Source organism: Marmota monax, unplaced genomic scaffold, assembly GCF_021218885.2.
Source record: "Marmota monax isolate L192 unplaced genomic scaffold, Marmota_monax_Labrador192_F-V1.1 WCK01_AAM20220418_F8-fsc00001, whole genome shotgun sequence".
NCBI lineage: Eukaryota > Metazoa > Chordata > Mammalia > Rodentia > Sciuridae > Marmota > Marmota monax.
In genome coordinates this window covers 57,282,530-57,309,798 of record NW_026693777.1, presented here as the reverse complement: position 1 = coordinate 57,309,798, position 27,269 = coordinate 57,282,530, and the positions used below count along the sequence as shown (strand labels likewise).

Genomic DNA, 27,269 nt, shown 5'->3' with positions numbered 1-27,269 from the left:
ACTTAGCATTGTCTTCTCTAACTTCATCCATTTACCTGCAAATGCCATGATTTTATTCTCTTTTATTGCTGAGTAATATTCCATTGTGTATATGTGCCATATTTTTTTAAATTCATTCATCTATTGAAAGGCATCTAGGTTGGTTCCACAGTTCAGCTATTGTGAATAAACATTGATGTGGCTGTGTCCCTGTAGTATGCTATTTTTAAGTTGTTTGGGTATAGACCAAGGAGAGGGATAGCTGGGTCAAATGGTGGTTCCATTCCCAATTTTCCAAGAAATCTCCATTCTGCTTTCCATATTGGCTGTACCAATTTGCAGTCCCACCATCAGTGTATGAGTGTACCTTTTCCCCCGCATCCTCGCCAACACTTATTGTTGTTTTTATGCATAATAAGTGCCATTCTGACTGGAGTGAGATGAAATCTTAGAGTGGTTTTGATTTGCGTTTCTCTAATTGCTAGTGATGATGAATATTTTTTCATGTATTTGTTGATTGATTGTACATCATCTTCTGAGAAGTGTCCCTTCAGGTCCTTGGCCCATTTATTGATTGGTTTATTTATATTTTTGGTGTTTAGTTTTCTGAGTTCTTTATATAATAGAGATTAGTGCTCTATCTTATGTGTAAGGGGTAAAGATTTGCTCCTAAGATGTAGGCTCTCCATTCACCTCACAGATTGTTTCTTTTGCTGAGAAGAAACTTTTTAGTTTGATTCCATCCCATTATTGATTCTTGATTTTAATTCTTATGTTATAGGAGTCTTATTAAGGAAGTTGGGGCCTAATCCCACATGATGGAGATTAGAGTCTACTTTTTCTTCTGTTAGATATAGGGTCTCTGATTGTATTTCTAAATCCTTGATCCATTTTGAGTTGAGTTTTGTGCATGGTGAGAGATAGGGGTTTAATTTCATTTTGTTGCATATGGATTTCCAGTTTTCCCAGCACCATTTGTTGAAGAGACTGTCTTTTCTCCAATGCATGTTCTTATCTTTGTCTAATATAAGGTAATTGTAGTTTTGGAGGTTAGTCTCTATGTTCTCTATTCTGTACCATTGGTCTACCAGTCTGTTTTGTTGCCAATACTATGCTGTTTTTGTTACTATTGCTCTGTAGTATAGTTTAAGGTCTAGTACAGTGATGCCACCTGCTTTTCTCTTCCTGCTAAGGATTGCTTTAGCTATTCTGGGTCTCTTATTTTTCCAGATGAATTTCATGATTGCTTTTTCTATTTCTATGAGGAATGCCATTGGGATTTTGATCAGAATTGCATTAAATCTGTTTAGTGCTTTTGGAAATATGGTCATTTTTATAATATTAATTCTGCCTATCCAAGAGCAAGGTAGATCTTTCCATCTTCTAAGATCTTCTTTGATTTCTTTCTTTAGAGTTCTGTTATTTTCATTATATAGTTCTTTCATCATTTTCATTAAGTTGATTCCCAAGTATTTTATTTATGTATTTATTTATTTAGTTTTGAGGCTATCGAGAATGGGGTAGTTGTCCTCATTTCCCTTTCTGAGGATTTCTCACTGATAATATTTTGCTGAATTCATTTACTAGTTCTAGGAGTTTTCTGGTGGAAAACTAGAAAACTAGTTAGGGTGTTCCAGGTATAGAATCATATCATCAGCAATTTCTATTTCCTGAAATAAATTGGAGATTATTGGTATTAGTTCTTCTTTAAAGGTCTTGTAGAACTCGGCTGTGAATCCATCCGGTCCTGGGCTTTTCTTGGTTGGTAGACTTTTGATGGCGTCTGCTATTTCATCACTTGAAATTGATCTGTTTAAATTGTGTATATCATGCTACTTAAATTTGGGCACATTATATGACTCTAGAAGTTCATCGATGCCTTCAATATTTTCTATTTTATTGGAGTATACGTTTTCAAAATAATTTCTAATTATCTTCTGTATTTCCGTAGTGTTTATTGTGATATTTCCTTTTTCATCATGTATGTTAGTGATTTGAGTTTTGTCTCTCCTTCTAGTTGTAAATTCTTTTAACTCTTTTTTTTTTTATCATGGAAGGTTTTTATTTCATCATTAAATCTAAAGCTTAGTTTTGCTGATATAAGATTCTTGGTTGGCATCCATTTTCTTTCAGAGTTTGGTATTTGTTGTTCCACGATCTCCTGGCTTTGAAGGTCTGGGTTGAAAAATCTGCTGAGATAAGAATAGTCTCCCCCTATATGTGATCTGATTCCTCTCTCTTGTGGCTTTTAAGATTCTATCCTTATTCTTTTTGTATGTTAGGCATTTTCATTATAATGTGCCTTGGTGTACATCTGTTGTAATTTTGTACATTTGGTGTCCTGTAAGCCTCTTGTATTTGGTTTTCCAATTTGTTCTTCATGCTTGGGAAATTTTCTGATATTATCTCATTCAAGAGATTGCGCATTCCTTTGGCTTGAAACTCTGTGCCTTTCTCTATCTCAGTAACTCTTAGATTTGTTCTTTTGATGCTGTCCCATAATTCTTGGATGTTCTGTTCATGGTTTCTAACTTTCTTCACTGTGTGGTCAACTTTATTTTCCAGATTGTATACTTTGTCTTCATTATCTGACATTCTTTCTTCCAAGTGATCTAGTCTGTTGGTTATGCTTTCTATTGAGTTTTTTATTTGATTTAAGCTATCCTTCATTTGAAGGATTTGACTTTTTTTTTTTTTTTTCAGAGTCTCTATCTCTATCTTGAAACAATCTTTTGCTACCTGTATTTGCTCTCCTATTTCTTTGTTGGAGTGATCAATTTGTGCTTGTATTTGCTCATTTAGGTCATTCTTTAATTCACAAATCATTTTGATTATGAACCTTCTGAACTCCTTCTCTGACATTTCATCAACTTCGCTGTCCATAGGTTCTGTTATTATAGTGTCCTGTCTTGTTTGGGGCACTTTCCTCTCTTGTTTTTTCATGTTGTCTATGTGTCTTCCTTTCTTGCAGTGTGGATCTGAGACATTACAGTTTCTTCCCTATATTCTTGTGGTACCTGTGCAGATTATCTGTACCTCACCTTGATGTTGGGCTTCCAGACCCTCAATGGATGCTACTGCATCCTGGATCTGGGCCCTGCAGAAGCTGGTGTGGGTGGATCTGGGCCACTAGGCTTGACCTCCTGTGGTAGTCTGCTGGTAGGAAGAGGTGGTCTTGTGCTAAAGGCTAGGCTCTGGAGGTGTCTGCCTCGCTGGGGGAGGGGTGAACCCGACCTACTCAGAGCCTGAACCCAGTGCGCTGGAGTGGCAGTCTGGGCTGGATCTGAGCTCCTGCAGTAGTTGACTGGTCAGACGGGGGTCCTGCACCAGAGGCTTGGCTATGGCGAGTGTCTGCCCCGCTGGGAAAAGACTGCTCTCCTGGGCCCTGTGCGCCCAGTGTGGGTGGATCTCAGTAGTTATATTTTGAATGTATCAATCTATGATGAAATGTATCCAACCAAGTTTTTGTTCCTTTTCAGTTGCTAAAAAAATAGAATAATAAACTAGAATTTATTTTAACTTTTGTTTTCTTACAGAAATTATTACATTTCTGAAACGTGAAAAGTAGGTAATAAAGATGAATGCCAATTGGCATTTGAAAAGTCAGATTTACTAAACAATACATCATGAGGTGATTGATTACTAGTTTTTATGAGAGAATATTGTTTAAAAATTGTTTTTATTTAGTAATTCATTTGTTCAATTATTAAGTGCTTACTACAACCACCATTTTATTTATTTAATTGGGTTTATTTAGGGATGAATCAGTTATATGAGTTATGTATATATCAAACATATCCAACTTAAAAATTGAGCTTTTTATAGGAAAAAAGAGTTTATTGTAGTTTAATTACCCCACCCTAATGATAATATATCTTTATTTTACAGGAAGGAAAACAGATATAACTTGCTGCCTTGTTTGGAGTCACATGGTGAGTTTTAAGATCAAAATTCTCCCCAATAATTTCTTAATCCCAAGTTCCATGTTTTAATATTTAGTCTTCTTTAAAATGATTCATAAAATTGACTGATCTCATGTATCAGTACTTAGGTGACAATTTACAGAAAATCAGCTCTGCAACTTGATGGGCGACAACCCTTTTCAACCAAAAGGTAAGTGTTGTGGCCACAACAGATGACAGTGTGTATGGCTTTTGTTTAACTGCTTCAAGAGATGGTGGAGGACTTTTTCTTAAAAACTTAAAATTGTTGGAGTAGCAAATGTTCATATAAAAAAGTAAAGTAGAAGTGAACTTTATTCTTTTTGTTAACAGAGATAACTATCTGTTTAGTATATTCATGTGTTTCTTCTATGCATAGACAAAAAATATTTCTAGAAAACATTAAAAAGGTGCTATGTGACCTTAACGTTTCTCTCTGCAGTGTATTCTGGATATTTTAACAATGGCAGAGTCCTGTGAGAAAGAACAAGGAAGATCTTTGCATACTCTTATCAGTTCTCTAGGGCTGCCATAACAAAGTACCACAGACTAGGTGGTTTATAGGATGGAAGTTTGTTTTCTCATAATTTTTGAGGCTAAAAAGCCAAGATTAACTTGTTGGTAGGGGTGGTTTCTTCAGAGGGCCACAAGGGGAGGGCCAGGCTTCTCTCTTGGGCTTGTAGATAGCCATGTTCTCATTAGGTTTTCACATGGTCCTCTCTCTATGCATATGCCTGCATCCCACTTTTCACTTCTGTTAAAAGACACCAGTTATATGGATTTTATTGCCACCCAAGTGACCTTTTTAAAAAATATTATTTATTTATTTATTTATATGTGGTGCTCAGGATCAAACCTAGTGCCTCATGCATACGAGGCATGTGCTCTACCACGGAGCTATCACCCAGCCCCTAGTGACCTTATTTTAACATAATTATTTCTAAAGGTCTATCTATAAATATAGCCATAGTCTGAGGTAGTGAGGGTTAGGAATTTAGCATATGGCTTTTGAGAAAACACAATTTAACCCATTACATATATCAGCTGGAAATAAATAGTACTTTTATTATCAGTTCACAGTGGATCTTCCTAATTTTTCAAAATTAGGTACTATCTTACTTCACCTTGTCTATACGTTATCTCATGCTGTGGGTATGTTGATTATCTAATGTTGTGGGGGAAATGTATTCCCAGTGAATTAAATTTGGCTGTGGCTATGTAAAATTAAGACGTGAAGAAAGAGAGTAGTTTGAGATCATGTATTTTAACATTTGAATTGAATGATATTGACTGTCAATGTAGTTCAAAATTCAAAGGAAAATAAAAATATAATGGTTTATTGAGGAAGTTATAATTGAACCAAGGATTAGTGCAAACGGGCAATTAATTGGTTGAGTATCTAGTTGAAAATGGATGTTTTACATGGTGTTTTCCATTTTCTTGAATGTATATAAAACTTAGGTAGATATCATAAATAGCTTCAAGTAATTTCTTCAGTCATACAATTACAAGGCAGTGAAGATTTGAACCATTCAATTTGATTTCAAGTCCATGTCCTTTTTATGTTGTAGACTGGAATGATATAGACTGTAAAGGTAAGGTACTCTGTGCAGAAGTGATATAGATTTTAGTATTTTTAATGATCTGAGTTGAAAAACTTAAAGAACTCTTATCTAACTAGTAAAATAGTACAATTATAAAAGGAAGGGGTCAGTTTGTGATGTTGATGACATCTGAAAAAATAGGAAGGCCTTTGATGGGTAGATTACTAAACACTTAAATATTATACCAGGGAATGGTTTGTGACATACTTTTCTATATATTTATAAAAGAATGGCATCTAATTTGTTGAAATATTTGTTTTGTATGCTGTCTCCAGAGCATAATTTCAGTTGATATCTTTCAGTTTTATGGTAGAATATTGCTTGAATTTTGAGTTAGAAGTAGAAATGATATTATTTTAGTATAATAAAAAATTACCTTTTAAAAATGATGTATTAAAGATATTGCCAGAACCCTGGAAATTTTTATTTCTTTTGTGGATAGGAGGTTTTCCTAAAATCCTGGTGTTATTGGTGTTCCATCTATATCTAAGTGCTTCTTAGGAGCTCAGTGTACTTGGTCATAATTTCTGAGAAGTGGGATTTACTGTATGTATTGCTTTGATCGGTTTCTTCAGGTGAGAAAATATAATATATTCTGGCTGGTATAAGCCTCCCTCATTTTCTGTATTTTAATTTAGCACCTATCCCTGCTTTGCTCTGTGCCTAACATTCCTGAATTTGGTAGTAATTCTAGTTTGTTTCCTACCTGTTATTTCTTAGTCTTAGTCTACCTGTGGTTAATATCTCTTTAGAAAGATAATGATTAGATAGAATATGTTTATCTAGGTGTACTACTGAAGCTCACTTTGGATTTTGTTATTTCTAAGTTTTCTATCTATGGTAAATAACTAATATCTTTCGTTTTCTGTCTTTCTATCTACCTCTTAATCTGTCTTAATTGTACTAGTTTTTATCCTAGTGAGGTTTGAATTTCTTATTGTTATTACAGGGTACTGACTACGAATATCAATTCAGAAATTGCTATTAGAATTGTTAAAGTAGATCTTCAATATCAGGTATTATAAAAATGTTTTTACTGCCAGGCACGGTGGTGGTGCATGCCTGTAATCCCAGCAATCTCAGCAGCTTGGGAGGCCAAGACAGGAGGATCACAAGTTCAAAGCTAATCTCAGCAAAAGCGAGGTGTTAAGCAACTCAGTGAGACCCTGTCTCTAAATAAAATACAAAATAGGGTTGGGATATGGCTCAGTGGTCTAGTGCCCGCTAGTTCAATACCTGGGACTCACCCCGCAAAATGTTTTTATTTTTCTTTTTGAAAATAAGGTTACTTCTCTCCTTTTGAAAATTAGATAATTTTAAAATGGCAGAACTCTTTATGGAATGTGAAGAAGAAGAACTGGAACCATGGCAGAAGAAAGTAAAAGAAGTTGAGGATGATGATGATGATGAGCCCATCTTTGTTGGAGAGATATCGAGTTCAAAACCAGCAATTTCCAGTAAGCATTTACTTTTACTAAAGCCAAATTTTATAAGATATTATTTTTAATGGAAAACTTGTGAATGTCTTATGGGACTCAGTGTACTTATTCTACTGTAAGGAGTTAGGGATGAGAGATTAGGGGGAGGCCAGTAAGAACTTGAGAATCAAAATGGGGATGTGATTGGAGACTAGAGGGAAGCCAAAGGTTAAATATCAGAGGTGTGAGAGAGAAGTAGGCTTAGATTGGCTTGTCGCATTGGAGGTCTTCTGAGATTGGAAATAATTTCTAGTGAAACTGTGTATCCGAGTAAACTGTTTATCTGTTTATTTCTGTCTTTTCTCATTTAGCAGTTACATAAGGAAGGATCTGGAATGCTTAGATTAAAATTTGGAATATACTAAGTGTATATTAGTCTCAGGTAGAAGTTCTCACATCTAGGCCTCATTGCATTGTCATTCATACATGGCTAAAACTGTATATAGGCAGTGAATGATTCAGAGTCTCTGGCTTAAGTCCTCGATGGGTTGTAGATTCTGACCATAACCATTTTTCAGCAACTTATATTCATGAAAAAGAGGGACATCACCTATAGCCACTGTACTTTGATGATGTAGCAGTTAGCACACTTAAATCCTTTTAACTTTTTGGCAGAATAGCCTCTGTGGATTACTAGCTTTCATATACAGTAATTGGGCTGGACATTGTTATATTGTTAGAGTAAAGATACCAATACTTGCTAAGATATCCACTCTGAGATGTCTGAAGTATAGAGAAATAACATAGATTTCAAGTAGAAGGAGAAAATAGATCCTTTCTGATTTTATTTATACATTTGTTTTAAACCAGGAGAATTTATCAAAGAATGTAATGTGCCCTGCATATTACTGTTTTCTTAACTTACTATGGCAATGCTTAAAAGTGTGAATGAGTCTCAAGTTTCTGTACAACCTTGTCACCATTCAAAGAAAGATGTAGATTGTATATAAATACATTTTAGAACACTTCAAATATGTAGACTCTTTTTGTGTGTTGGACTGCTGTTGAATATGTGTACTATTTCTTTGTCTTGCAGAAAGTTTTGACTTGTGTATAATCAGATTTGTCATCCTTTTACTTCTGGCTTTTGGATCTTGAGTTTTAATGAGAACAGTTGTGCTTACTCTTTAAAATAGTTAAGGCTAACAATCTTGTTTCTTTTGTTTCTTTGGAAGCTAAAGATGTATGTGGTTAAAATTAACTGTGTTCTTAAATTAGTGATAATTTATATATTCTTTCTAGTAACCTGTTTGTTTTCAATTTGTGATTTCTATTTTCTTGGTACATATTTTAAAATTAATATAATTTTTTTAGATATTTTGAACAGAGTTAACCCCAGCTCATATTCAAGGGGAATAAAGAATGGCATACTCAGTCGAGGTACAGTATTATTGTACTATTTTAATTTTAAAATAAAGTATTTTGACAAAATTAATAGAAACATATTCAATATATTGTGTAATTTTAAAATACAGGTATTACTGCTGCATTCAAGCCTACAAGTCAACACTATACGAACCCAACATCAAATCCAGTTGCCGCCTCGCCAGTAAATTTTCATCCTGAATCTAGATCTTCAGATAGCTCTGTTATTGTTCAGCCTTTTTCTAAACCTGTAAGTGTTTTTGAAACTACATAGTCAGCCCAGGGATATGTTTGATATTATTTATCAGTATCAGCAGTACTCAGTTAAAATTCTGGACTGTCACAGGTAGTTATCCAGTAAGAGCAAAATCATAAGAAAATGTCACCATTTTTATAATAGCTTAAATAGTACCCAGAGTAATAGTTGCAGGCACTAAGTCTCCAGCCTATTAATAAGTCAGGTAATATGCTTAAGTTGAATAGATATAATGTTGAAAACTATGTATCAAAATATGAGTTAAAATATTAATAATGAATATTGCATAATGGCAAAATATTTAAGATCACAAACTGGGTCAGGTGTTCTTAATAGGGAAAATTATTGAGAGACCATCATAGCTTTTTATTCTAAAAAGATACCTTCTTGGTTTAGTTTTAAAACCTTAATAAAAAGTAATAGTTAATAGTAATAGTTATCATTTATTGAGCTATTAATATACATAAGGATTTATGCTAAGTGCTATGCATAAATTAATCTTATTTAATTCTTAAGCATCCCTAGGAAGTATGTGCTGTTATTATCCCCATTTTATAGTTGAGGAAACTTAGGCTTATAGAGGTTAAATGATTCACTCAAGATCACACAGCTGGCGAGGATCTGAGATTTCATTGTAGGCTAAACCATTCTTTATGTGTGGGTACACACACATAACTATACATTGTATATGAATGTATGCTTTCTAAAAATTGGAAGCATTGCCTAGTTCTATCAGTTCTCAATGGATAGTCTGTGAAGTCCTCTGAGGTTCCCTAAAACTCTCTGGGTTTGGAAATCAATGATATTGTCATCGCAGTTGAAGATACTAATTTTGCCTTTTCTACTATGTTGACATTTGCATTGATGATGTTGAAGCAATGGTGTGAGTAAGCTACTGATGCCTGAAGTGGGAATCAAAGTAGTGGCACCAAACTGTACCAGTAGTATTCATATTAGTCACCTACCGTATATTCACAATAAAATTTTTTATTGTGAATATACGGTAGGTGACTAATATGAATACTCATTTCCTTGATGAAACTACTAAGATCTATTAACACCAGTTTAAGTATGAAACATTAATGTTATTAATTTTTAAACTCTACCCATTAATATTTGTCTTTTAAAATATTTTGCGTGATGAAATAGTATACATAAAGTACTTCTGTGTCTGTGTACTTTTGGTGCTTGTGTGATTGAATTACGAGCTACACTATCTGTTTTTTAAAAATAGAACATCGTATCTAAATAGACATTTCCCAAATTTATTCTTGAACTAAATATTTAATAATAGCTTTATAATGGAAGTGATCCCCATGTAGGGCATATAGGTTTTTTTCTCGTCTCATTATACCTGAAAAAGGTGACCGTTATGAACCTCCCCTGTTTTCTCCCATAAGGCGGAGACTATGTGTAAGACGTCTACCTAATCCATAATACTGGAATGCTTTTTCCCTAGATATTACTAATCCCAAATTATATATAATCCTTTTGTTAAAAGACTGTAGATTCTTATAGAAGAATTAGCTCTTTTCTAAGCCTAACAGTTCGAGCGGTGTGCGAAGTCCTTTTCAGAGCACTTCATTGAAAGTTTCATGAAATCGGTAGATGGCACCAGATGGTCTAAGGGGTAGGGATCCAGGTGAGTTTCCAGGTCATGACCTTTTGGATTTCGAAACTAACAGTTATTTTTCTGCTTCATTTTAATTACCTTTCAATATTGGTCATGCCTTACCTAGACTATAAATGGAATTGGGGTATGAAAATTTGAAAGTTTGAGTTCGTTTTACTTATATCTTAGGAAATTCTCATTCCTTAAGCCCAGAATTAAAAGAGTTATCTTTTTCTTATTGTCTTATATTCTTTTTAGTCTAAATTTTCTTTCCTTGTTTATGGCATGGTATATGAAACCCTTACCTGGTAATTTAGTGGCTACAGGCATAGAGTTTTACTGGATAACACATGGATAGAAGAAGGCTGTTTTTTTGGTTTTTGGTTGTCTTCCCTGTGTACCAGGATGTTTCTTTGACATTTCACTCTATTCCCTGTGTATCCAGTTTTATGCATAATAGATGGTATTGTGCTCCTACGTATCTGTTGATCTTGCTGGTCCCTTACCATATCTTTACACAAGTCCTCCATTTCAAGTGATATGGAGATAGAGCATCCTATACTTATGAATAGTACTCCAAAAATGCAGAAAGGGAATCATTACACCAAACATAGATAATCAGACCCATTCTGTGTATAGATACACAAACCTGGGCTCAAATTTTTCCTACAATGTGCCCAGTCAAGTTTGAGTGGTTCCTACCCTATCCTCAAGCAGTTGTTGATGGTTTTACTGGTAAAGGATAACTTTTGGAAGAGGAAACTGTAGGTCCTTTGCACAAGATTGCAGACCTCTGTTCAGGGACTGTAATCTTGTACTTATACAACTAAGTATATTGTATCTTTCACACTTCAGAAATTTTCCCCATCTTATCTTTTCTTTCCTTTTGACCAGGACTACATTTTTCAGGTAATCCCTAAGAACCAATAAATAATTCTTTATAAGAAATATAGTAATGGATTTAATTTGAAAAATATATGCGCATTTGTGTACATTGTATGACGCGAGACTTCCTTATTGTGCTGTTTTTATTTTTTATCTTTATTTTTTGGCAATTGTAAAGGAATAAAATTCCAAGATTAATTACAACAAAAATTAGAACACCATTTTTACTTGAAACAATGACTGACAAACCATGGTGTGTTATTTATTTATTTTTTTGTATCAACATTATCACACATGTATGTGACTTAAAACAACACATGCATTATCTCACAGTCTTATGTAATATTACTGTGGGTCAGATCATGGTTTAGCTGGCTCCTCTGCTTTAGGGTCTCACAAGGCCGCTTTCAGTATGTGGTTCCTGAAGTTGCAGTCTTATCTGAAGCTCTGTGGGGGAAGTATCTGCTTCCAAGTTCACATGGTTGTTGGTAGCATTCATTTCCTTATAGGTTGTCAAACTGAGTCTCAGTATCTGACTGTTTTTTGGTTCATTCTTTGCCAGATGGGTCTTCCCAGGTTGGCTGCTTGCTTTCTCAAAGGTATTAAGGGAGAATCCTTAGCAAAATGTCATTAGAGTCTGAAGTAATGTAATTACGAATAGAAAATCATGTTTATCCTATTACTTTTGCTGTATTCTACTGGTTAGAAGCAAGTCAGAGGTCCTACACAAAGGGAGGGAATCACACAGGATATGATTAACAGGAGGTGGGAATTGTGGCGGCCACTTTAGTATATATCTGCCAGGCACAGTTCTTCAATTTTGGGTAGTTGGCAATCACTTCCTCAAAATTGAACACAGTGTACCTGCCATCTCAAGGAAAATGACTGATAGTAGTATTTCTTGATTATGGTAAAATTTGAGCTTTCAAGCAAAGATTAGAATTTTGGAAAACTTAACATCTGCCACTCTGATCTTGACAGCATCCTACTATTTCTTGAAGTGAGGTGGAAGGCTACCCAGAATGTAAAAATTATTTGCTGTTAGTTAGAATCAAATTAACTTAATGGTGTTCTCATGATTGTCATAAGCTGTTTGGCATTTAGGGGGAAAAAGAGAAAGCGAAAACTCAATTATTTAATGAAGTTTATAAATAAAAATATTTCAAACATAACTTGGGGGGAAAAATAACAAAGCCAGGTGGTATCTTTGATGTTACAAAGTTAAAAACTAGAGACTTTTTTGACTTGGACTGTTGTGTTTTTGTAGGCCTAGTTTTAAAATCAAAGTACTTCAATTGGTGGTTCCCAATTCTTGGATTCTTTAAAAAAACCAAACCAAAACAAAACAAAAAAAACAACAGTTTTGCCAGTTGGTCTGGGTGGGGCCTGGAAATAATAGATTTTTAAGAACTCCCAGAGATCTCCATAAAGTTAAGAATGATAGAGGTGTATTCTAGAATGAATTGAGAATCCTATTTAAGGAACTTTCTCCCTGTATTTTGGAAGCCATTGGTTTTAATAAATTGATTAATAGTTTCCCATTTTATGTCATGTTTTGTATGTGTGTATGTTTACTTTTTCCATGAACTGTCTTTGTATTTCATCATCTCTTTCAGGTAGGCAGGGATGGAATATATTATTACTTATAAAGTTAGTATGATACAGCTTAAGGGTCAGACCAGGATTCTAATTTCGGCTCCATCCAAAATAAATGGTGCTGTATTGGGAACCTTCCTCAACCAGGAAGGGCTTTATTAGTTCTTTTGTGATGACTACTTGATATATTTACTATGACGAGCAATTACATATAAACATAATTGTGGCTGTTATTTGTCGGAAGATGAATAACTTGAAGTTCAGAAGTGAATTGCCCAAGGTTACATAGTTAAATAAAAATGCAAATCTTCTGAATGCCAGTAAAGTGCTTGTTCTACTCTTATTATTGTATATGACATTTTTCTGGACTGTTTTTATAATTCATTAAAAATTCTCAATTGGAGAATTATTTTAATTATTTATTTGTTGATTAGTGGATTGCCTGCTCTCTGAAATTGTGATAATTAACCAGAGTTTTCTTCTAGAAAAGTGTTTAACAGCATTAACTTTATTATACTTATGTTAAAAGAACTATTTTAGAAAATGAAATTTTCAATTCTTAAAGTGCATATATTTAGAAAAAATATTTAAATTGAAGTAAAATTTTGCTTAGTTATAGTTCAGTATGGCATTATTGATTTTTTAAAACTACATTTTAAGGCTCAGATATCCATATCTGCCTTTTTGGTCCTAAATTCTAGATGTTACTTGTGTTACAATAATAACTTATTTCTATAACTTCTTAACAACCCTGTGTCAATTGGAAAGTTAGTAACAAAGCAAAATTCTTAAACTTGATCAGCCCTCAATTTATAAACAAAATACTTCAAATTTTGTTATAAAATAATATGTATTTTGTGAGGAAAGTTTAGAAAAGAGAGAATATATCAGGACCATGTTGTATATGTCAATATGTATTTCACTTTTTACTGAACATTCTACTTGGATCATATCATTGATTATTTCTCAAAATCTTGATGTTAATAGTTGCATGATTATCCATCAATTTATTTTACCACTCCCCTGTTGTTGGAGATATAGGTTTTAATGTTTCTGCTATTATAAATAATTTTCCATTACACTTTCATTTCCTTATCATGAATCCTTGAATGTAGAATAATTTAATCATGTGAACCTTTTAAAGGCTTTGGTAACTACTGCTAACATTTTTATGCAGATTATACCAAAATATAACCTACTTTGCCAGTAGTGAATGTTTCATCATTTTTTAAAAAAATTATTTATTTTTTTAGTTTTTAGGTGGATACAATATTTTTATTTTTTATTTTTATGTATTGGGGATTGAACCTAGTGCCCCATGCATGCCAGGCGAGCGCGCTACCGCTTGAGCCACATCCCCAGTCATCATTTTTAAACTTTAACTTTATTCAAACTATCATTAGTCTTTTTAATTAAATTATTTATTTATTCTAATTTGTTATACACAATGGCAGAATGCAGTTGATTTCATATTACACATATAGAGCACAATTTTTCAAGTCACTGATTGTGCACAAAGTATTTTCACACCATTCATGTCTTCATACATATACTTAGGGTAATGATGTCTAACTCATTCCACATCATTCCTACTCCCTTGCTCCCTTCCTTCCCCTCCCTCCCACTGCTTAAGGGAACCATATATCAATAAGACATAACAGTTCTATCATTAGTCTTACAAGAAAAAAATAATTCAAACAGTTCCTATATTTCTCTTACCCATTTTCCCCCAATGTTAACTTTTTATCACAGGCAATTAACATGAACTAAACCTCAGACCTTAATAGAATTTCACCAGTTTTTCCATTAATGTTCCTTTTCTTTCCAGGATCCTATTCATGATCTCACCTTGTAGTTTATTCTTAGTCTTATGTTTTCTGCAGTTATTAATTCTTTTTTTGATCTTGATATTCTTAAGAGTAGCCGCTAATTATATATTTTGTAGTATTGAAGAATGCCAATTCAATAAACACTATTATTTGCATTTCTTTGACTAGTATGTTGGAAAAAAGGTATTTTGAATATATTGGCCATTGCATTTTAGTTTGATTTATCTCAGTTTATGTCCTTTGCCCATTTTTTTTTCTAAAAGTAGCTGTCTTTTTTTCCAGTTTGATTTTTAAGCATTGTTAATCTTAAAACTTGCTTGCTATATATTACAACATGTAGAGTGGTCTGGCTTACTCTCAACAATGATTGTCTTTTATGAAAATGGCATTGGAGCATAATATTGTGGTGTGTGTTTTGTGTATGTGTCAGCATTCTTAACATACAATGCTATTTGAATATTCCTAAATTTATTGACCACAATTTTCATAATTATTTATAATAAGTATATGTGTATATTTTCATATAAATGTATATATTACTGTATATTTGACCACAGCATAGTTCATCTCATACTTTTCACTTCTGTTTTCTTGAGATCTTCTTGCTAGTTTGAACCACCCTTTCTCCTCATGGAAGGGCTGAAATTTCCTTTGAGGCTCTGGTCTCTAGGAGCAGGGCTGCTGACCCAGATCACTTCTGTAAATAACTTCTGTTCTATTCCCTGTCTGCTTGGCATTCTTACTGGCCAGGTTGCTTTTATATTTGCCTTATAAAAGGGGAGATTGGCCTACCACAGCTTTCTGTGGGATGATAGGAAGAGTGAGGGGACCAGTCTTTTCTGACCTATAGTCAGAAAAGATAGTTCTGACCTATAGTCAAGAAAGATAGTTCCAAAATTCATATTGTGTGATATATTCGTCCTTTCTGTTTGTTTGTATTGATATTTTGAAAGCAGGATTTAAAAAAAATATTTTTTAGTTGTACATGGATGCAGTATCTTTATTTTGTTTATTTACTTTTATGTGGTGCTGAGGATCGAACCCAGTGCCTCACATGTGGGAGGCAAGTGCTTTACTGCTGAGCCACACCCCAGACACCAGGATGCAGAATTTTTTAGAGGCACAAGAGCTTTTAATTTTTATAACCATGTTAATATGTTTTATACTTGTCTCCTTGTTTAGCCCAAGATTTTGCCCAGTTCTATTATTTGCTTTTTGATGGTGATACAGCATTTTTAGAATCCCTCTCAGAGTGTATCACTGTTATTAATGTAAAATGGATTTACTTTTCTTTTATCTTGAAAATGTTGGACTATAATTTTTCCTTCAAATTAATTGGCTAGTCAGGAATAGACCAGCTCTATTAGCTTGCTTTCAAAGTTTTAGTAAATTATAATTTTGGCAAATTAGAAATCATCTTTGTGTTTTTAAGCTTATTAATAATTGAGGCATCAAAGGTTATTCTTAGAATATTGGCATATAATTAATTTGCATTTATAAATTTTATGAAAAATAATTATAACTATAATGAATAAATGTAATATTCTTTCTCTGAAATATTTTAACAGGGTTACATAATGAGCTCATCACGAGTTGTATCTAATAATTCTTCAGAGTTACTATTTGACTTGACCCAGGAGACAGGAATATCACATTACCAAGGGGGACCAACACTTTCTATAGCAGGTTGGTATTAGTATTTTTTCCAAAAAGTTATAAAAGAAACTTGATGAATTTGCTTATGGAATTAACTTTCTATTTTGAAGCTCATACCCTCTTGTGAAGTCTTTCATATATTGTAACATGGAGTTGTGCTAATAGTTTTTGAATGCCTTTTTGGGTAACTTTATATAAAATCTTGGCTAAACTTCTTTGAACTCATTCTCACTTGGAGCCAAACTTAACACCTTAAAGTAATTTATATGAATTAGAGAGGTCCTCATATGCCCTAAATATTCTATTTTAAAAATTAGTTTCTATGACCACTTAGGGGAAAAAGTGTTTGTTATTATTGATTTCTTCATTAGGTTAGTGTCACTCTAGTCCAATAAATGGTCTCAATATGATAGTAAAACATGATTTTAAAGTGTTAGTGTAAAGTAACCGCATTAAAGAAATGATTTGTACATAGTAAATACTCAGTAAATGCTATTTGAAGAAGTAATGAAATTTACCTATTGAAGAAGATTTTAAGTTCATTGAGGGTATAACAAAATTCTTCATTAATCTAAAATACATTTGTATAGTATGAATTTTGTCTTATTGAAAATTTTCTGTAATCAAAGTACTTAATCTTTATATACTGGCAATTTATATGTGTTTCAAATATTTGATGAAGTAGAGATGTATATGATTTTTTTGGAGTTTTTAGGTTGTTTACTAAACAGATCGGTGTGAAGAATCTACCAAACTCAACTTCTGTCCATTCTTTTTCCATAGTAATAATGCTTAATGTTTTTCCTTTTTTTTGTGTGTGGTATAGAGGATTTGAATCTAGGGCATTACATGTGCTAAGCAAGCATTCTACCACTGAGCTACTGTATCCCCAGAGCTTTATAAAAAATATTTTTACTTGAGACTAGCTGTTGTTGAGTTGCCCTCAAACTTTCAATCCTCTTACCTCAGCCTCATGAGTCAGTCATTAAGATTTTAGATGTACACCACTGTTTTTCTTTTCAGCAATATTTGATACTCACTTCTCTTGGTGTCACTACATACCTAGTAAACTTCTAGTTAATAAAGTAGGTAAGACCCAAAGAGAAATGGGGATATATTTGTGCTAAATCTGGTTTTACAAAACGCATGGACTTTTATTCATAAAAAAGATATGAATTCTTGAAACGTCTTAAAAGTAAGGATAATGACACCTATTCTCTAGCCAGGTTTTCTGATATAGAGAATGAAACTTTAGTCTGAGCAGTAAATAAGGTAATTTGAAAGAAGTAAGTTTGAACCTCTAATCTGGAGAATTTTTAGTCAGTTAACCTCTTTCCACTTTTGTTTTCTGATATTATTCAAAGTAGAGATACTCATTTTTCTTATATTATGCATTCATTCACCATACCTGAATCAGCCATTTGGAGATTTTACTTAAATTCTTTTTTTTTAAATATTTATTTTTTTAGTTGTAGGTGGACACACAATATCTCTTTCATTTTTATGTGGTGCTGAGGATTGAACCCAATGCCTCACGCATGCTAGGTGAGCAGTCTACCACTGAGCCACAACCCCAGCCCTTTATTTTAATTTTTAATATAGTTTATTCCAGGCTTTTTTTAAAATTTTTAAATTTGTTTTAATTAGTTATACATGACAGGAGAATGCATTTATGCACTTTGATATACACAGTGGGATATAATTTCTCATTTTTCTTAGTGTACATGTTGTAGAAACATATTGCTCATGCCATCACATATACATAAAGTAATAATGTCTGTTTCATTCTATGATCCTTCCTATCCCCACATCACCTTCCCTCCTCTCCCCTCCCTTCACTTCCCTCTACCTAATTTAAGGTAATGCTATTCTTCTGTAGTGCCTCCCACCTTATTGTGAATTAGCATCCAGATATTGGAGAAAGCATTTGGCCTTTGATTTTTCGGGGTTGGCTTATTTCTCTTAGCATGATATTCTCCAACTCCATCCATTTACTGGCGAATGCCATAATTTCATTCTTCTTTAAAGCTGAGTAATAATCCATTAATTATATATACCACATTTTCTTTACCCATTCATCTATTGAAGAAAACCTAGACTAGTTCCATAGTTTAGCTATTGTGAATTGAGCTTCTATAAACATTGACATGGCTGCATTGCTCTATTATGCAGATTTTAAGTCCTTTGGGTATAAACTGAGGAGTGGAATAACTGGGTCAAATGGTGGTTCCCTTCCAAGTTTTCTGAAGAATCTCCATACTGCTTTGCATCGTGGTTGTACCAATTTTCAGTCCCACCAACAATATATGAGTGTACCTTTTTCCCCACATCCTCACCAACATTTATTGTTGCCTGTATTCTTGATTATTGCCATTCTATTCAGGGCTTTTCTGATGGCCAAATAAGATAAGTAAATTTAAAAATGCATTTATAAGGTTTAAATGACATGACAGCAGTTATGTATGATAAATATGAATAATTATATGTACTATGATGTTCAGTAACATACTGTCGAAATTATGAGGGTTCAGAGAAGATTGAATTTGAGTTTGATCTTGAGTGAGTATAGGATTTATACTGGCAGAGATAGAATTTCTTGAAAGTAGGGAATAACACAGCCTAATAGAACAGAAATAAGTTAAAGAATCAGAAGTTCAATCAAATGCAAGTGACTTTTTTTAACATTGAGATTTCTTCTGTTAAATTCTTCCATTAAAGCAATCTATTTCTACTATTTAGCCTGTTGTAAAATCAATTGATTCATTTGAAATGGTAGCACTTAGTGGTTTTTCGGTTAACCTAAACATCTCACAAGAATGCTAAAGGGATCTCATGGAATCTTTCTTATAGACCTGCAGTTTGTAATAGAGTGCTTCATTAGTGGGAGATCATTTTTATGTTATCTCAAAGGATGGAACAGAGAAGCTAACTACTATAATACTTTTTATTTTTATGGCATATTTGCTCTTACTATTATATCTGTTGGAATAATTTTTTTCCCCTCTAAAATAAAGATGGAAAATATTTTGTTAGTAATGATAGTAGCTTTCACTTTCTACTGAGTGCTTTTTATGTACCAAATATTTTCTTGGGATATTTTAAGTATATTATCTTTTTCTTAAATAGCTCTGTAAAATAAGGCATTATAACTTATTTTACAAAAAAGGAAGCTGAAACTCAGAGAAATTAATTAAATAAGCTTAAGAGTGCATAGCTAGAGAGTGACATAATCTGGATTTGAACTTATCTTGTCTGACTTAAAAGCCTAGAATGTTTGTAGTTTATTCACTGCTTCTACTTTTAGTGTATAGTTGGCATTATTAAAATTTGATGTACAGTTTCAAAATCCATTTTTACAAAGCCCATTGTGTATTATTTTCTAAAAGGACTTTGCCTGGCTTGGTTATAGTCTAAATATCCCCATTTTTCTTAGTAATGCTCTAAATAGGTCTAAATCCTTTATCCTTAAGGTAATGGTTTTTAAATGGAAGAGTTTTTTGTTTTTTTTTTTTAATGAAATTCCTGTACAAACAAAATTTTATGTGAATATCTAATAAATAAAATGGAAAAGTGTTTTTTTGTCAGACATGGCCCAATATATTCCCTAAAATGACCCCATTAAATTCTGGGGAACATAGTATGAAAATTCTTATACTAACTCCCTGCATTATGTGCCCTTTCATATGAATGAGTAAAATATTATTCAAACTTAGTTGTTTCCACTTTGTACATGTCAATAAGTGGTTAAAATCACCTAAAGCTGTCAGTAGACCACTCTGCAGTTTGTTAGGTGAGAAAAGAGCTAACATTGCAGTAGACATTTTAAGTTGCTAAATAAAAAAGCATATGAGGGTATCAATTTTTGGAACAAATAAAAGTTATTGTCAGATTTTCTTTCTTCTTTTTTTTTTTTTAACAAATTCTAACACATTTAAGTATCCAAAAGTAATTTATTTCTGGGAACTTGGTTCAGTGTTTTCTGCTTTAAAATTTTTGGTCTGGCTTCTTTTATAATAGCAGTTTATATATTTCTGTTTGAAGCCACATTTAGAATTTCTTGCATAGAAAGGTTATTTTACAAATTATCTTAATTCTTGGAGTTTATAATAAATGTTTATACTATTTCTGTATATGCTCTGAGTTTGGATCACTTAATTTTTGTTGTTATTTGTGTGATATGGTAATTAATTATATTATCTGTAAATTAACTCCAAAGTATTTGTACTTAGTTATGAGTAGTATTCTAGGTGTTCTAAAATATTTTTTCCACTATTTAAATCATTGTAGGTGTGAATGAAAGTTCATTTTTATCAAAACGTCCTTCTGCTTCTGAAGTAAACAGTGTTAATCCAAAAAAGCCTAAGCCCTGTGAGGGTGTTTCTGGAACAAATTCTCCAGCTGAATTTCCTTCAGTTAAATCTCCTTCACTGACATCTTCCCAGGCTATGCCATCAAAAGGTAAATATGAAATCTGACATATAAATAAAAATTACTATAGTATTTATACATAAATTTTAGAAATTATTATAAATTTTGAAACTATCAGTGATTATTTAATGTTAAAAAGTGATAAGTTTTGAATCATAAATGTTCTGAATTTATTTTAGGTGCAAACACGTCATCAAATCAATCTAAAAATGGAACACCTTTTCCAAGAGCTTGTCCAAAGTGCAATATTCATTTCAATCTTTTGGATCCTTTGAAAAATCACATGAAGGTAAAGCTTTCAGAATTTAATTTTTATAAAGGTTGAAACCAGGCATGGTGGCACATGATTATATTTGCAACTACTTGGGAAGATGAGGATAGAGAATTACAAGTTCAAGGCCAGTTGGGCAACATAGTGAGACTCCCCCTCTCAAAAAGGAATTTTTTGAGATTTACAGTCAATATGGTCTATCCCAATATTTAGATCAGAAATCTTCTCATAATGGAATTTCTATTTAGCTTAGATAAAAATCTGCTTTCATAGTAATTATGTAAGACTGGCATTCCTTAATCATCAGATTTAAGAAATTAAGTTCATATATTTATAATGGATGCTTATTCTTATTTTATTTAAAAAAATCAATATTTTATTGGTCACATTGTTTTTCAAATTTAGAAAACATTTATTGTTTAATTTTTTAATAACTTAGATATTTTGTTACCTTATTTTCATAATCGCTAACATGTACATGTCACATTACATATGAAAATCTGAGTTTTTACATTTTAATTTTTAATACTCAGACATAAACTTCAAATGGTGAAGTGTTTCATATGAAATAATTGTTTTAACACAGTCCAGAGCATAGTTTATATAATTCTCTTGAACTAGTTTGAGCTTTTTATTATTGTAGGAGGCTCTGAAATTCAGATTTTAAGGAATTTTTTTAGATTATATAAGAAAAAGAAGGGTTCTGTGGCAAAGAAGTAAGGAAAAGTTCTTGCTCACTATTTCAACGATACACAACTTTTTTGTCGCATTTTACAAAAAAAGAAAGAAAGAAAAAAGCAAGGGGATCCTTTTAAGTTTTTAAATACAAGCTCTTTATTAATATACAGACTATATTTGATCTATACCATTTCCAGCTCTAGTAGTAGTGTAGTGTAGCCTCTAATCACTTCAATTTAGTGCTTAGGTTCTATATGAAACTATTCCCCTGTGAGTATTTTCAATTTCCTCTTCTTTGTAATGTTTTGGTGAGACACCTGATGTTTTTTATGTTTTGCATTATAGATGGAGAGGACAAAAAAAAGGCTACATTCAGTCCTCCTCGCAACTGATCAGATTTTAATCTTGTAGTTATTCTTTTGAAATTTTTTAATTTTTAAATTTATAATTATTAATATGTCCTTATTATACAAATTAAGAAATTTCACTGTGATGTTTCAATGCATGTATATATATCGTGCTTTGATCATATCCATCCACTCTCCTACCCTCTCTTGTCCTTCCTTTCTGACCCCTACCTTTTGTCCCTTTTCTCTTCCCTAAGAATGTCTTTCCTATTTCCAGGTTATCTTTATGTATTTTGGGCAGTACTGGAGACTTGACTGGCCCCAGGGCTTTGTGCATGCTAGGCTCTACCACTGTGCTACATCCTAGCTATTTTTTAAGTTTCCACATATGAGAAAAAAATATAATGCTTGTTCTGTCTCTTAATTATTTTGCTTAATATGGTGTCCTCCAATTTCATCTTTTGTTTTCTGCCCATGACGTGATTTCATTCATTTTTATGGCTGAATAATATATAACGTATTTTCTTTATCCTACTCATATGTTGATCAGCAACTAGTCTAATTCCATAGCTTGGCTATTGTGAATAGTACTGTAGTAAAAATGGATATGTAGGTATCTCTTGTATGCTGACTTCATTTCCTTTGGATAATAATAATATACCCAGAATTGATAAAGTTGAATCATATGATAGTTCCATTTTTAATTTTTTTTAAAGTTTTTGAGGAACCTTCATACCCATTTTTATAGTGTCTGTATGTACTGATGTACTGTTATATTCCCACAAGAGTGTAAGAGTTTTTTTTTTTTTTTTTTTCCATGTCTTTGCAAGCATTTTTGGATTTTTTTTTTTTCTTTTTGATAATAGCATTCTGACTAAGGTAAGATAGAATCTCAATGTAGTTTTGATTTGTAGTTCCCTGATAGATGAAGATATTGAATATTTTTTCTTATATTTATGGCCATTTGTATTTCTTTAGAGAAGTGTCTGTGTAGATAATTTGCCCATTCTAAAATTTAGATTACTTGTGCTTTTGTTGTTAAGTTTTTTGAGTTCTTTATATGTCCTGGATATTAATAATTTGTTAGATGAGTAGTTGGCAAAGTTTTCTCCCATTCTATAGGCTGTCTTTTCATTCTGTTGTTCCCTTGCTCTGCAAAAGCATTTTAGTTTAATATCATCCCATTTGTCAGTTCTTGCTTTTGTTCCCTGAGTTATTGAAGTCCTATTCAGGCAATCAATGATTGCTTGTATCAGTATCTTGAAATATTTCCCCTATGTTTTCTTCTAGTAGTTTCAGAGTTTCAGGTCTTAACATTAAAGTCTTTGATCCATCCATCTTGACTTTATTTTTGTTCAGGATGTAAGATAGGGTCTGGTATTTTCAGTCTTTTATAAGTGAATATCCAGTTTTCTATCCAGCTTGAAAAGGTTTCTTTTTTCTGACATGTTTTTGACACCTTTGTCAAGAATCTGTTGGCTCTAGATTTGTGGCTTTATTCTTGTTTTTCTATTCTATTCATAGCCTTCATGTTTGTTTTTATGTCAGTACATATCTTTGTTACTACAGCTGTGTAGTATATTTTTAAATCAGGTATTGTGATGGCTTCTACGTTGTGCATTCTGCTGAGGATTGCTTTGACTATTCTAGGTCTTTTATGATTCTATACAAATTTTAGGATTTTTTTCAAGTTCTGTGAATAATGTCATTGATGTTTTCATAGGGATTGCATGGTATATATAGATCACTTTTGGTGGTATAGCCATTTAAATTATATTCTCCTAATATGAACATGGGAAGCCTTCCCATGTTCCATTAGTTTTTTCTTTTTCCTTCAAGTTCTTTCTGTTTATACCTCTTTGGGGTCATTTTTATTATAGAAGTCTTTCACAGTCCTGGTTTTATTTATTCCTAGGTATTTTAGTTTTTGTTTTCTGAGACTACTGTGAATAGGATTGCTTTCTGATTTCTTTCTCAGTGAGTTTGTTATTGGTGTCTAGAAAAGCTACTGATTTTTGTGTATGCATTTTGTAAAATCTTACAACTCTGCTGAATTTGTCAGTTCTAAGAGTATTTTGGTGGAGTCTAGGATTTTCTGAGTATAGAATTGTGTCTGTAACCAAGGGATACATTGACTTCCTCCTATCCTAACTTTATCCTTTTTATTTCTTTCTGTTGCCTGATTGGCCTGGCTAAGGTTTTAAGTACTACTATATTGAATAAGAGTGGTGGAACATGTATGAAGGCACGAATTGGTGTCAGTACACTTTATATATAACCAGAGGTATGAAAAAGTGTACTCTATATGTGTAATATGAATTGTAATGCATTCCACTGTCATATTTATAAAAAAATTGTAATGCATTCCACTGTCGTATTTATAAAAAAATTATAATTGTAATGCATTCCACTGTCATATTCAATTAAAAAAAAGATTGGTGAGAATAGGTATACTTGTCTTATTGCTGAGTTTATTTATTTTATTTTAGTGTTTATTTTTTAGTTGTAGCTGAACACAATACTATTTTATTTATTCATTTTTACGTGGTGCTGAGGATCAAACCCAGGGCCCCGCATTCACTAGGCGAGCGTTCTACTGCTGAGCCACAACTCCAGCTCCTTGTTGCTGAGTTTAGAAGGGACACTTTCAATTTTTCTGTATTCAGTATGATGTTGGCTATGGGTGTTTTATATATCTCCTTTATTATGTTAAAGTATGACTGTGTTATATATAGTTTATTCAGAGCATTTTATCATGAAGCTTTGCTGAATTTTATCAAAGGTTTTTTTCTCTTTGAGATCATGTTTTTTTATCCTCTATTAATTTTTGTATTAATGTGCTATATTACATTTATTGACTTGTGTGTGTTAAACCATCCTTGCATCCCTTTCATGAAGCCAACTTGTGGACAAGCTTTTTAATGTGCCATTGAATTTGATTTGTATTTTATTGAGGATTTTGCATTTATTTGCATTTATGTTTATCAAGGATATTAGTCTATAGTTTTCTCTTTTTGTTGTGTCATTATCAGGTCTTGGTGGCAGGGTAATTCTAGCTTGGTAAGCTGAGTTTGGAAACATTTTCTTCCTTTTTTTTTTTTTTTTCCTAAATAGCTTAAGAAGCATTGCTGTTAGTTCTTTAAAAGTCTGGTAAAGTTCAGCATTGAATCTGTCTAGGCCTGGGCTTTTCCTTGTTTGGAGATTTTGCTCCTGCTTCAGTCACATTGCTCATTACTGATCTATTTGGATTTTTAAAATATGTGTCCAGAATCTCCTCCATTTCTTCTAGATATTCCATTTTTTTTTGGTATGTAGTTTTCCCAGATTTTCCCGAAGGATCTTATGAATGTTGTCTTTTGTAGTATACCTTTTTCATCTCTATTGTTGTTAATTTGGGTCTTCTCTTTCTTTTGGTTAAATTCGGTACACGTTTTTCAATTTCATTTTTCTTTTCAAAGAAACAGCTCTTTGTTTCATTTATTGTTTCTTTTCTTTTTTTGGTACCATGGATTGAACTCATGGGCACTCAACCACTGAGCCGCATCCCTAGCCCTGTTTTGTATTTTCTTTAGAGACAGTGTCTCACTGAGTTGCTCACTGTTGCTGAGGCTGGCTTTGAACTCGTGATGCTCCTGCCTCAGCCTCCCAAGCCACTGGGATTACAGGCGTGAGCCTCTGGGCCTGGCCCCTTAGTTTATTCTTGTTTTTCTAAGACCTTGAGATTTATCTTAGGTTATTATTTGGGATCTGCTCCCCCTACCTCCCTCAATATAGCCATTCATATCTATAAACTTCCCCCAAAGTACTGTTTTCACTGTATCCCACAGGTTCTACTATGTTATGTTTTCATTTTTATTTGATTCTTGGAATTTTAAAACTTCCTTCCTGATTTTTTCCATAACCTACTGTTTGTTCACCAGTGTATTTTTAGCCTCAATGTTTTGATATAATTACTGCAGTTTTTCTTGTTACAAATTTCTGGTTTCATTCCATCATGATACAATAAGATACAAGTAATCATTTCAGTTTTTCTGAATTAGTTAACTCTTGCTTTATGGTCAAAAATATGATCTATTGTGTAAAAAGTTTCATGCACTGATGAAAAGAATATACGTTTTGCAGTCCTTAGATGTATATATCTGTTAAGTTATTTGAACTATGGTATAATTCACCCCTGATGTTTTTTTGGTTGATTTTATTTGGTCTGTATGGTGAAAGTGGGTACTGCAGTTACTCATTATTATATTAGGGCCATCTCTCCCTTTGTGTCCTGTGGTGTTTTATAAAATTGGTGCTCTTATGTTTGGTGCATATATGTTTGTAATTGTTATGTGTCTTGATGAATTGTTTCCTTTATCAATATGTAATGACCTCCTTTGTTTTTTCTGTTTTTGACCTAAGTCTGTTTTGTCATCCATGAGTATAGCTATTGCTGCTTGCTTTTGGATTTGGTTTGCTTACAGTATCATTTTCCATCCTTTCACTTTCAGTTTGTGTATGTTTTTGCCAGTGAGTTTCTTTTAGGATGTATATTATTTGGTCTTCTTTTTTAATCTAATGAGCTAATTTGCACCTTTTAATTGAAGAATTAAGATCATTTATGTTGAGAACTCTTATTCAAAGGTGTGTGTGCACTTTTTTCTTGTTATTCTGTAATTTTTAAAATTATTTTATTTGTACCAAAGATTGAACTCAGGGGCACTCAACCACTGAGCCACATCCCAAGCCCTGTTTTGTATTTTATTAGAGACAGAGTCTCACTGAGTTGCTTAGGGCCTTGGTAAGTTGCTGAGCCTGACTTTGAACACACAACCTCCTGCCTCAGGCTCCCCAGGTGCTGGGATTACAGGCATGTGCCACCATGCCTGGCTGAAGTTTTTTCCTAGTTGTTTTGAATGTTCTATGTTGTGTCTTGCTCTTTTATTGGTCTTAGAGATTTGATGGTTTTGTTAATACTATTTGGTTCTTTCCTTTTTTTTTTCTTATTAGCTGTTCTAATCTATTCTACTGAAATTTATTTTTTTCTGTGTCATTATTTTTGTGTTAGTCTTTCTTCCTCACTTCTGTGTAGAATTCCCTTATGTATATTCTATAATGCTGATTTAGTGGTCAGGAATTCCTTTAATGTATGCTTATCATGAAAGTTCTTTATTTTTCCTTTGATTTGGGAAACTTTGCTGGGTATGGTAATTGAGTTTGGCATTTATTTTTTTTTAGTCCTTGAAATACATAATTCCTTGCCCTTCTGGCCTTTTTGAGTTTCTTCTGAGAAATCCACTGTTACTCTGATGTCTTTGTCTTAAAATATGACTTGACCCTTCTTTTTTGCAGCTTTATAAATATT

General features: G+C 32.8%; 1 protein-coding gene across 6 annotated transcripts in view; it reads left to right on the top strand.

The window, feature by feature from the left end:
- Znf280d (zinc finger protein 280D) overlaps positions 1–27,269 on the top strand; it is a 111,786-nt gene that overhangs the window by 17,675 nt on the left and 66,842 nt on the right. For 4 of the 6 annotated variants that reach the window (XM_046460803.2, XM_046460802.2, XM_046460806.2 and 1 more), the window contains exons 2-8: positions 3,868–3,911; positions 6,835–6,981; positions 8,317–8,382; positions 8,478–8,617; positions 16,114–16,231; positions 20,489–20,659; positions 20,809–20,918. In XM_046460803.2, the coding sequence (XP_046316759.1) occupies positions 3,868–3,911; positions 6,835–6,981; positions 8,317–8,382; positions 8,478–8,617; positions 16,114–16,231; positions 20,489–20,659; positions 20,809–20,918 (796 nt within the window). Of the gene's footprint in view, positions 1–3,867; positions 3,912–4,023; positions 4,093–6,834; positions 6,982–8,316; positions 8,383–8,477; positions 8,618–16,113; positions 16,232–20,488; positions 20,660–20,808; positions 20,919–27,269 lie in introns of those variants that run through there. The other 2 variants (XM_046460804.2, XM_046460805.2) reach the window with 2 other exon arrangements.